Genomic DNA, 12,214 nt, shown 5'->3' with positions numbered 1-12,214 from the left:
CAGGTTTTCATTGAGTATTGAGTGAACAGATAAAGCCAAAGAACAAACCAAGTCAAAAAATAAACAAGCAATATCACTCCCAAGTATGCTATAGAAATAAAGTAGCAAATTAATCCACATGCCTATAAGAAGGATTCCTCCCAGCAAATAAATAGGTTGAACAGGATTCCTGGGAGAGATAGCTGACTCTCAGTCCAGGGCAGTGTGGGAAATTAACACGATGGTGCCAGTCAGGCTGTCTCACCCCACGCTCTCACTCCCTCTCACCCCATGTTCTGTAAACAATGACTGCATGGCTGTGTAACAGCTGAGATCACTTATAGCAGTGCACATGTGCATCGTGAGGTACCCACTTGGTCACGGGCTACTTTGTGTGGTATGCCTGTGTTAGCTTCACCATGAAAACGCTGGCTCCCCCTGCACTGGGGCTTCATTGGAGTGATATCACAGTTATGTTATATGAGGTTACGTTATGGCTACATTATGGCTACATTATGATTATGTTATGGCTGCTGCTATGGCTACTGTATCAGCCAGGAGAAAGGCTGTGTTAAGGCCACGATGCCAGCCGGGAGAGAAGAAATGTGTCTGCAGTTCCTATGGCTCCTCGTGCCTTCTTCCAGCCTCTTCTAGAGCTAAGAGGCTGAACCCTGGGTTCAGCGAACAGTGTGAACAACAAGGCAGTTGGCATCAAGAACAGGATCAGCAGTACAGGCAGGAAATGTATAAATTGGATTTATAAGATTTTTGTCACATCAGAAAACAGTGGAACTATCTAAGATTGCTAAGGTTGTGTTAGAAAAACTCAAGAATTAACATGGAATTCTGACTGATCAAAGATTAGTCAATTTGAGCATCAAACAATAAATAAAGCAGTAAATTGAAATAGATCCAATATATTTAAATCCATAAACTTACAATATTAAAAAAGAAAAAGATTTGATCACCTCTGGAACTTATTTCTCATTCTGAAAACAGGTAGATAAAGAGAAAGAAGAAAGCATTTGTGCTATCTTTACTATAGGAATTATACCTGAGATAAATAAATAGTAAAAGAGAATTTTCTTCTTTTTTTTTTTTTTAATCACTGAACTCAAGCTGATAGATGAAGAGAGGGTGATAGAATATCAATTCAAAAAAAAAGTTTATTTTAAGACAGTCTCTTCTGCAAAGGTTGTTGGAAAGCTGGACAGCCACATGTAAATCAATGAAGTTAGAACACATCCTCCACCATACATAAAAATAAACTCCAAATGACGAAGGCTTAAATACAAGATGTCACCATAAAACTCCTAGAAAAGAAAATGGACAAAACATTCTCTGACATAAATTGTACCAGTGTTTTTTTAGGTCAGTCTCCCAAGGCAATAGCAAAAGCAAAAATAAAAGCAAAATAAACAGGTGAAATCTTATCAAACTTACAAGTTTTTGCACAGCAAAGAAAACCATAAACAAAAGGAAGGGCAGCCTATTACTGGGAGAAAATATTTACAAGTGATTCTACCGACAAGGGCTTAATTTCCAAGATATACAAACAGTTCATACAAATCAATTATAAAAAAGCAAACAACTCTTACAGTGGTCAGAATGGTCATCATTATAAAGTTTATAAATAACAAATGCTAGAGAGGGTATGGAGAAAAGGGAACTTTGCTACACTGTTGACAGGAATATAAATCTGTGCAGCTAGTATGGAAAACAGTATGACAGTTCCTTAAAAAAATCAGTTGTCATATGGATGTAGCAATCCCACTCCAATTTATATCTGGATAAAAGTTATAATTTGAAAATATATATGCATACCAGTGTTCATAGCAACACTATTTACAATAGCCAAGGCTTGGAAGCTGTCTTAAATGACCGTTTGCAGATGAATAAAGATGTGGTATATATACACAGTGGAATACTACTCAGTCATGAAAAGGAATTAAATCCTGCCATTTTCAGTAACATGGATGGACTAGAGATTATCATATGAGGCGAAGTTAGAGAAAGACAAATATCACATGGTATCACTTGTATGTGGAATCTAAACTATGACACACCACTACAATATTGTAAAGTAATAAAGCCTCCAATTAAATAAATTTATATTAAAAAAATAAAATATGACACAAATGAATTTATGAAACAGAAACAGACTCACAGAAAAACTTTGGTTACCAAAAGGGAAAAGGGATGTTGCAGGGATAAATTAGGAGTTTGGGATTAGCAGATACAAATTATTGTGTATGAAATAGACAACAAGGTCATATTATATTGCAATACTATATTTGATACCCTATAATAAACTATAATGGAAAAGAATATGAAAAAGAATATGAAAAAGAATATGTATATAATTGTATAGCTAAATCACTTTGCTATACACCAGAAATTAAGACAACATTGTAACTCAACTATACTTCAGTTTTTAAAATTAAAAAAAATATATTTTTAATCTGATGAGTACTTGTCTAGCTCTATCTCTTTTTTAACCTTTAAAAAAAAAAGTCTGGGAATCAGAAGCTTTATGTAGCAAAAAGTACCAGAATGAGCATTTGGTAACTTTCATCTTAGGTTGCAGTCACATGGCAATTAGATGAATAATTTCCAAACCTGGAAATGTTAACACTGCTCATTTGTTTGTTTGTTTTTTAATGTTTTTTGAGCTTTTACTTCCTATTACTGCTGATCATTTCAAGTGATCCTTCAAACCACTCCAGTGGAGTATAGTATTGACCTTCCTACTCAATGCAGAAAAGGAGATAGAACCAGACTCCAGTATACCCCAGGAGTTTCAGTCTCCCAATCAAGTATTATAAAGAGTCTTTAAACTTATCAAAGTCAACGTTGGTCCTTTAAGTAGTGTATGTGTGAAGAGGTAATAGAAAGAGCTGATTGTATATCATGAAGTAAATATAATAACTCAAAAGCAAAATAATCTGTATAAAAGAGAAAGAACTCATGTAATGGTAGGTTGTATAGTCTTAGTTCTAATTTGTAATAAAATATTGTAATCACAGCAGGCAATTGTGGATTTTTCTCTTGCATGCACCTTGTTTTCCTCACCACATCTGCTTTGCAGGTTTTAGCATTTCTGAAAGTTTGCCTTTAGCTTACAATACATGTGTACATTTAGCATGGCAGTCTTCCTGCAGCCACATTACCCTGCCCAAAAAACTCTAAAATTGTGTCTTATCATTAATTTTGTCTTTGATTCATGGCAATATGACAGTAATAATGTTTCTGGATGAATTTTGAGAGGACAGTTTGTTTTAAAGTGCTTCATAGAAGGCTTTACAGCAGCATTTTCCAAAGTAGTTTCTTCATATGGACACAAAATCTACTAAGCTCTGACAAAGACTGTGGTTTAAAAAGATAAAAACTCTTTCAGTGTCTCTTAACCAAGTATTTTCCAAACTTTTCTGACCCCCAAATCCTTTTTTGTATACCTGCTAGCACTCTATTTTAGGAAATGATGCTATCAGTTCAGTTTAGTCGCTCAGTCGTGTCTGACTCAGCGACCCATGAACTGCAGTACACCAGGCTTCCCTGTCCATCACCAACTCCCAGAGCTTACTCAGACTCATGATCAGTGAGTCGGTGATCCCATCCAACCATCTCATCCTGTCATCCCCTTCTCCTCCTGCTTACAATCATTCCCAGCAACAGGGTCTTTTCAGACGAGTCAGTTCTTTGCATCAGGTGGCCAAAGTATTGGAGTTTCAGCTTCAGCATCAGTCCTTCCAATGAATATTCAGGACTGATTTTCTTTAGGATGGACTGGTTCGATCTCCTTGCTGTCCAAGGGACTCTCAAGAGTCTTCTCCAACACTACAGTTCAAAAGCATCAATTCTTCGGTGCTCAGCTTTCTTTATTGTCCAACTCTCACATCCATACGTGACTAATTAAAAAAAACAAAACTTTGACTAGACGGATCTTGTTGGCAAAGTAATGTCTCTGCTTTTTAGTATGCTGTCTAGGTTGGTCATAGATTTTCTTCCAAGGAGCAAGCGTCTTTTATTTTCATGGCTGCAGTCACCATCCACAGTGATTTTGGAGCCCCCTAAAATAAAGTCTCTCACTGTTTCCATTGTTTCCCCATCTGTTTGCCATGAAGTGATGGGACCAGATGCTATCTTGATCTTAGTTTTCTGAATGTTGAGTTTTTTTTTTTTTTTTTTTTTGCACAGTCCACGTCTTTATTTTTACACCCATCAGGCCATGAATTCATAGGGAATGGGCTCCAACAGTTCGGGTTCCTTTCCATTGGGCCTCACAAAGTGTGCTTCTCTGGGTGGAGCAGGCTGGTGCTTCAGCTGAACCCAAGTCCCTTTCTCTTTGGCTTCCTTCTTTTTCTGATCATTTTCCTTCACACGTTTCAAGAAGCTATCTCGGCTCTTAGAGTGCTTAATATGCTCGATACGCACATTAATTCTCTTGGCAAGAATCTTGCCCTTAACTTGTTTGTTTACAATGATGCCAACAGCATGCTGGGTGACATTGTAGACTCTTCCAGTTTTGCCATGGTAACATTTGTGGGGCATTCCTTTTTGAACAGTACCCATTCCCTTGATATCTACAATATCACCCTTCCTGTAGATTCGCATGTATGTGGCCAAAGGAACAACTCCATGTTTTCTGAAAGGCCTGGAGAACATGTAGCGGGTGCCCCGCCTCTCTCCCTTTGTGTTGGTCATCTTGGCGAATCACTGGAAGATGGCGGTTCCGGCCGAAAAGCTGAATGTTGAGTTTTAAGCCAACTTTTTTACTCTGCTCTTTCACTTTCATCAAGAGGCTCTTTAGTTCTTCTTCACTTTCTGCCATAATAATGGTGTCATCTGCATATCTGAGGTTATGGATATTTCTTCCCGCAATCTTGATTCTAGTTTGTGCTTCATCCAGCCTGGCAGTGCTCATGATGTACTCTGCATATAAGTTAAATAAACAAGGGGACACTATACACCCTTGACATACTCCTTTTCCGATTTGGAACCAGTCTGTTGTTCCATGACCAGTTGTAACTGTTGCTTCTTGACCTGCATACAGATTTCTCAAGAGGCAGGTCAAGTGGTCTGGTATTCCCATCTCTTGAAGAATTTTCCACAGTTTGTTGTGATCTACAGAGTCAAAGACTTTGGCATAGTCAATAAAGCAAAAGTAGATGTTTTTCTGGAACTCTCTTGCTTTTTCCATGATCCAGCAGATGTTGGCAATTTGATCTCTGGTTCCTCTGCCTTTTCTAAAACCAGCTTGAACATCTGGAAGTTCACAGTTCACATACTGTTGAAACCTGGCCTGGAGAATTTTGAGCATTACTTTGCTAGTGTGTGAGATGAGTGCAATTGTGCAGCAGTTTGAGCATTCTTTGGCATTGCCTTTCTTTGGGATTGGAATGAAAACTGCTGGCATATTGAGTGAAGCACTTTCACAGCATCATCTTTTAGGATTTGAAATAGCTCAACTGGAATTCCATCACCTCCGCTAGTTTTGTTAGTGGTGATGCTTCCTAAGGCTTGCTTGACTTTGCATTCCAGGATGTCTGGCTTTGGGTGAGTAATCAATCATACCATTGTGATTATCTGGGTCATTAAGATCTTTTTTGTATAGTTCTGTGTATTCTTGCCACCTCTTCTTTGCATGAAATGTTCCCTTGGTATCTCTAATTTTCTTGAAGAGATCTCTAAGTCTTTCCCATTCTGTTTCCCATTCCCATCCTCAACTTCTTTGCACTGATCACTGAGGAAGGCTTTCTTATCTCTCCTTGTAATTCTTTGGAACTCTGCATTCAAATGGGTATATCTTTCCTTTTTCCTTGCTTTTCACTTTCTTCTTTTCACAGCTATTTGTAAGGCCTCCTCAGACAGCCATTTTGCTTTTTTGCATTTCTTTTTCTTGGGGATGGTCTTGATCCCTGTCTCCTGTACAATGTCACGAACCTCTGTCCATAGTTCATCAAGCACTGTGTCTATCGGATCTATACCCTTAAAATCTATTTCTCACTTCCACTGTATAATCGTAAAGGATTTGATTTAGGTCATACCTGAATGCTCTAGTGGTTTTCCCTATTTTCTTCAATATAAATCTGAATTTGGCAATACGGAGTTCATGATCTGAGCCACAGTCCGCTCCTGGTCTTTTTTTTTTGCTGACTGTATAGAGTTTCTCCATCTTTGGCTGCAAAGAATATAATCAGTCTGATTTCGGTGTCGGCCATCTGATGATGTCCATGTGTAGAGTCTTCTCTTGTGTTGTTGCAAGAGGGTGTTTGCTATGAGCAGTGTGTTCTCTTGGCAGAACTCTATTAGCCTTTGCCCTGCTTCATTCTGTAGACCAAGGCCAAATTTGCTGTTACTCCAGGGGTTTCTTGACTTCCTACTTTTGCGTTCCAGTCCCCTATAATGAAAAGGACATCTTTTTTGGGTGTTAGTTCTAGAAGGTCTTGTAGGTATTCATAGAACCATTCAACTTCAGCTTCTTCAGCATTTCTGGTCGGGGCATAGACTTGGATTACCGTGATATTGAATGGTTTGCCTAGGAAACGAACAGAGATCATTCTGTCATTTTTGAGATTGCATCCAAGTACTGCATTTTGGACTCTTTTGTTGACTATGATGGCTACTCCATTTCTTCTAAGGGCTTCTTGCCCACAGTAGTAGATATAATGGTCATCTGAGTTAAATTCACCCATTCCAGTCCATTTTAGTTCGCCGATTCCTAGAATGTCGACATTCACTCTTGCCATCTCCTGTTTGACCACTTCCAATTTGCCTTGTTTCATGAACCTAACATTCCAGGTTCCTGTGCAGTATTGCTCTTTACAGCCTTGGACTTTTCTTCCATCACCAGTCACATCCACACCTGGGTGTTGCTTTTGCTTTGGCTCCATCTCTTCATTCTTTCTTGAGTTATTTCTCCACTGATCTCCAGTAGAATATTGGGCACTTACCGACCTGGGGAGTTCATCTTTCAGTGTCCTGTCTTTTGCCTTTTCATATTGTTCAGGGGGTTCTCAAGACAAGAATACTGAAGTGGTTTACCATTCCTTTCGCTAGTGGACCATGTTTTATCAGACCTCTCCACCATGACCCGTCCATCTTGGGTGGCCCTGCCCGGCATGGCTCATAGTTTCATTTAATTAACAAGGCTGTGGTATATACACTCAGTAATATAAGTATTGGAACAAAACATTCTTGTCTGGTTGCTTTAAGTACTTGCCTTTTTCAGATTGAAAAGATAACTAACATTTCTATACATTCGTTTATCTAGTTGACATAAGAACCTTTCCAAAAACAGGATTGGCTAGACTAAACTGTCAGCTTTGTCAGACATGATCTTTAACCGCTTTCAATAGTGCACCACCCTTGTACTGCCCAGATAGTATTAGCCCTTGGTTCACCGTACAAATTTGTACATTGTTTCAGTTGCTGGGCTTCATTAGAATGTGTTTGGGCAAAAGAAGTCCTTGGTAACTCTCTGCACCTTTAAAAACAAAAAACACATTTATTGTCAATTTAAATACATTGGTAAATTGTCAGTATTTCTGGGTCTTCTTGTTTTGTGCTCCTCTGTTGTAGGCTGTTTATAATAAATCTCTGGGGGAGTCAACAAGCTGGGATAAATTCATTCACTCCCTGTCTTCTGCCAAGAAAAGGAGGCAGTTAGGTGCTTTTTGCAAGTGGAGATGAACACTGCTCATCTTCTTCACTGAGTATTGAAAGAGATACCTGAGTATTGAAGTAATGATACCTTTACTCCTGAGTATTGAAAACTATAAAATATTGAGTTGGCAAAAAAATTCATTTGGGTTTTTCTATACGATATTACAGAAAACCAGGATGAACTTTTTGGCCAACCCAGTATGAATGAGATACGTTTTTTGGAAATATTCATTGAGCATTTATTAAATACTGTCTTTATACCAGATAATTCTGCTAATTACCAGATTTAAAAAGTGAGAAGCAATATTTATTGCTGCCCCCAAAGAGGATTGTGTAAATAGTAGATATTCACAATGCAGTGTATTTAGTTTTATAAGCAGAAATAGGAGGCTCTGGGGATCGGTAACTCAAAATACTTTGGCCACCTGATGCGAAGAGCTGACTCATTTGAAAAGACCCTGATGCTGGGAAAGATTGAGGGCAGGAGGAGAAGGGGACGACAGAGGATGAGATGCTTGGATGGCATCACCGACTCAATGGACATGGGTTTGGGTGGACTCCGGGAGTTGGTGATGGACAGGAAGGCCTGGTGTGCTGTGGTTTACGGGGTCACAAAGAGTCGAACACGACTGAGTGACTGAACTGAACTGAACTGAAGTGGACTGAGTGAAGGAAATAAAAAGTCTGATCCTGGATGATAAATACCCTTTGGTTATGCAGGCAAAGGGATAAAGGACATCATAGACAGAGGACAGCTTGTATAAAAGTCATGGTGTTATGAAAAGTAAGAAATTTGGAGATGCAGGTAGCTTGGTTTTGTAAAGCTTACCTAGGGTATCAATAGAAGGGACTTCCCTATAGCTCAGATGGTAAAGAATCTGCCTGCAATGCTGGAGGAAAAAAAGAAAGTGAAAATGAAGTCGTGCCCAACTCTTTGTGACCCCATGGATAGTAGCCTGTACCAAGTTCCTCCGTCCATGGGATTTTCAAGGCAAGAGTACTGGAGTGGGTTGCCATTTCCTTCTCCAGGGAATCTTCCCAACCCAGGGATCAAAGCCAGGTCTCTCACATTGTAGACAGATGCTTTACCGTCTGAGCCACCAGGGAAGTCCAACACTGTGAACAAAGAAAGTGAAGTCACTCAGTGCAATCCTGGAGACCTGGGTTCAATCCCTGGGTCAGGAAGATCCCCAGGAGAAGGAAATAGCAATCCACTCCAGTATTCTTGCCTGGAGAATTCCATGGACAGAGGAGGCTGGTGGGCCACAGTCCATGGGGTCACAAAGGGTCGGACACGATTAAGTGATTAACACATACGCACATGGTACCAATAGCAAAATGAGAGGGTGGGCCTGAAATGAAGGTCAGTAGTTCGCAGCGGTAATTGCTATATGTTAGGCAGAGAGTTTAGAAGGATGCTCTATAGCATAGATGATTCTCAAATCTGTGCTAGCTAGCACTTTACATATAATAAATTAGTTATTAAAATTAGTATTGAATAAACCATGCTAAATTTCTGAAGCTTACTGTGTGTGCATTTCCAGATAATAGCATAGTCATATTACTTAGTGTTAATAATGCTATCTTCACAATTCATGAACCTGATCACTTAACAGGTTGCCCTCATAATGCGTTAGCTCTCTAAAGTCGGTTTTCCTGAGATGTAATTTACTTACAATACCAATTTTACACGTATAGTTCACTGAGTTTGACAAATATATACAATCACATGTCCACCACTCCTCTAATCAATTCAGTTGCTTTCAGTCACATAGTCATGTCTGACTTTTTGCGACTCCATGGACTGCAGCACATCAGGCCTCCCTGTCCATCACCAACTCCCAGAGCTTGCTCAAACTCATATCCATAGAGTCGGTGATGCCATCCAACCATCTCATCCTCTGTCGTCCCCTTCTCCTGCCTTCAACCTTCCCAGCATTAGGGTCTTTTCTAAGAAGTCATTTCTTTGCATCAGTTGGTCAAATCTAATCATGATGTAGTATATCTTCATCACCCTCCATTAGCTTTTGTTTGTTTTTTTAAAATATTTTTAAGTATTTATTTGGCTGTGTGGGATCTTAGTTGCAGCGTGTGGGATCTAGTTACCTGACCAGGGATCAAATCCAAGCTGCCCTACATTAAGAACACAGAGTCTAAGCCACTGGACTACTAAGGAAGTCCCTCCCTCCATTAGCTTTTTTTTTTTAATCCTTCTATTAGCATTTAATTAGAGTTTATTAAACTAAATACAAAAACTCTTCGAACCCTGAAGAACATAGTATCTGAATAGAGAATTTTTTTAAAATCAACTTTTAAACTATGGAAATAATTTTTTCTGTAAAATAAAGAGATATTCTGTACAAGTACTGCTTTTAAGAGGTTTTATCTCTTGAAATCTTCAGAAGGAGGAAGGAAGAAGCAAAGCAACTGTCCACTGAGTGACTGGTATAATGTTACATAAAGATGTTTGGAGGTGGAAGAAGAACCACCAAGAAAATAAAACCATAATTTTAAATACTGAGCTGGTAACTTCAGACTGGAGTTCTCACTAACAGCTCTGATACTAAATAGCAGAGAGTTGTAGAAGTCCAAGCTGTTATTATACAGATTTTTAGAGTTTTGTGAGATATGGATAGGAGTTATAGGTTGGGCACAGGAGATTTAGGGGTAAAGACTGGCTAAAATTTAAACTAGGGGAATAGTTGTACTTAGGTTTTTATACTGGCATATAGGGGAGAAAGTACAACCCCCCCACACTCATTTATATATTTCCATATACTCAGATGACTTTATTGATTATTGCTATAGCATTGGAGGTTAGGACACTTTCAAGACAATTGTATGTGATTCTGCCTTTTTTGTTGTGATTCAATATGGATACGAATGAGTTTCTCCAAGGGAATGAATATTGCTGTTAAACCAACAAAATTATTTTCTTTCCCAGAAGTTATTATATTTAAGAATAAAATATGTGTTTAATATGAGAGGTACAGAGATTTATGTTTAACCAATTATTTTATCCGTGTTATTTGTTTGTTTTAACCAGTTACCCATGGGTGTATTGTTTCCACAATAAAACTTTTTCTACCCGATGGTATGGAAGCCCGGCTCCGCTCAGAGTGAGTATAATTTAATGCTATGAAGTTTCTGTATTAATTACATTGGTTAATAATATTCCAGATGATATTATACAGTTAATACTTCAGAATTATTCTAATAATGTTAGAAAATTGATGTAGTGCTTTTGGAATATAATATACTTCTGTTTAATACAGTTTCACATTAGTTATAATTCTAGTAAATAATATATAAGAAAGCACAGTTATTTTGTTTCCAGAATTAACTTTGCAATGTATATTTTGATGAAAAATTAGTTCTTTAGATTATTTGGAGTATGCCAGTTATTAATGAATGATAATTGTATTCCTTTTAATCTGCATGTCATATGACTTCTTAAACTATGGTTGCCTGTGAAGTTAATGCCAGTATCATAATCTTACAGGACTTTGAGGATGTTGACACAGTAGTCTATATTGGTGGGAGTTTTTGGAGGGATTTTCCAATTCTGTAGTTTTTTTTTTTCCTTTTTTTAATTGAAGCAGTGGAAAGGTCACTTAGAGGAAGACAACTTGAGAGGGGAATTTTGCTCATAAAATACAGATGTTAAAAGATAAACATATATACATTTTGATCTTGTACTTTTCACGATTATTATTAAGTGTTAGAGGGACTTAAAATAGTCTTTAGACTTAAGGATTTTTTAATTTTGAGAGGGAAGCCTTGAATATGCTACAGGCTTATTTCTATCCCCAACAAAGTATTTTCTGTCCTATAAAAGCAGAAATGAATATCTAAGGGTGGGAGGTTGAGAGCAACAGTGATGAGAAGGTACAGTAGAGTGCTGAGTAGGAGAGAGAGAAGGAGAAAGGAAACAAAGAGAAGTCCTCTTGTTACTGTGATGGTGCTTTCATTAGGATTCTAGTATATTATGCTTCAGTTAGAGACTACCATTTTTTTTGTTTTTAACCTTTTAGGATATCTGAAGAAAACAAATTTTAAAACATTTTAAATTTAAAACATTAATCTGCTTCCTATTCTAAATTATAGTTTAATTATTAAAATATAATTAACTTTGGGAACATTAATGTGACTTAGTTTTTAATATGACTTAGTCAAGAGTTAAGGTTTTAAAAATAAGAGTAACTGTTAATTGACTAATAATGAATGGCTTCTTAAAGACTTTGATGTTTGTATTTAACGAGATTTTTCTTTCATGGATTCAGAAGCTTTGAGCAGCTTCTTCAAGGGTCATCTCTGTTCTCAGGTTCCATCCAGTAGGGCATGTGAATTTTTTCAAAGTCTGTACTGGTAAATTGTGTTCCTGTCCTTCTTGTTTCCCCAGTGCTTTTCATCTTTGTTCCTGTTGCTTTCTCTTTGTTTGGTTTTTCTTATGTGGTTAAATGTTAGCATCATTTAAAATTTTACTGCCAGTTTCATTGTACATAATCTGGCTGACTTTCTGAAGAAGATGAATTTTTGAACAGACAATTAATTCTCTAGAGTTGCAGGA

At 37.8% G+C, this 12,214-nt stretch overlaps 2 protein-coding genes across 34 annotated transcripts in view; one reads left to right on the top strand and one right to left on the bottom strand.

The window, feature by feature from the left end:
* SLMAP (sarcolemma associated protein) overlaps nucleotides 1–12,214 on the top strand; it is a 150,856-nt gene that overhangs the window by 73,559 nt on the left and 65,083 nt on the right. For all 33 annotated transcript variants that reach the window (XM_070359881.1, XM_070359882.1, XM_070359871.1 and 30 more), the window contains exon 3: nucleotides 10,691–10,763. In XM_070359881.1, the coding sequence (XP_070215982.1) occupies nucleotides 10,691–10,763 (73 nt within the window). The remainder of the gene's footprint in view (nucleotides 1–10,690; nucleotides 10,764–12,214) is intronic.
* On the bottom strand, nucleotides 4,186–4,741 carry LOC102266576 (large ribosomal subunit protein eL21). Its single transcript, XM_005898998.3, has one exon. It carries the CDS (start codon nucleotides 4,681–4,683, stop codon nucleotides 4,201–4,203), a length of 483 nt encoding a protein of 160 aa, XP_005899060.2. The 5' UTR covers nucleotides 4,684–4,741; the 3' UTR covers nucleotides 4,186–4,200.

Source organism: Bos mutus, chromosome 22 (genome assembly GCF_027580195.1).
Source record: "Bos mutus isolate GX-2022 chromosome 22, NWIPB_WYAK_1.1, whole genome shotgun sequence".
NCBI lineage: Eukaryota > Metazoa > Chordata > Mammalia > Artiodactyla > Bovidae > Bos > Bos mutus.
This window is presented reverse-complemented; position numbering and strand designations above follow the sequence as displayed.

Coding starts and splice junctions, on each gene's coding strand:
- LOC102266576 (XM_005898998.3), bottom strand. CDS start 4,683: ATGACCAACACAAAGGGAGAGAGGCGGGGCACCCGCTACATGTTCTCC.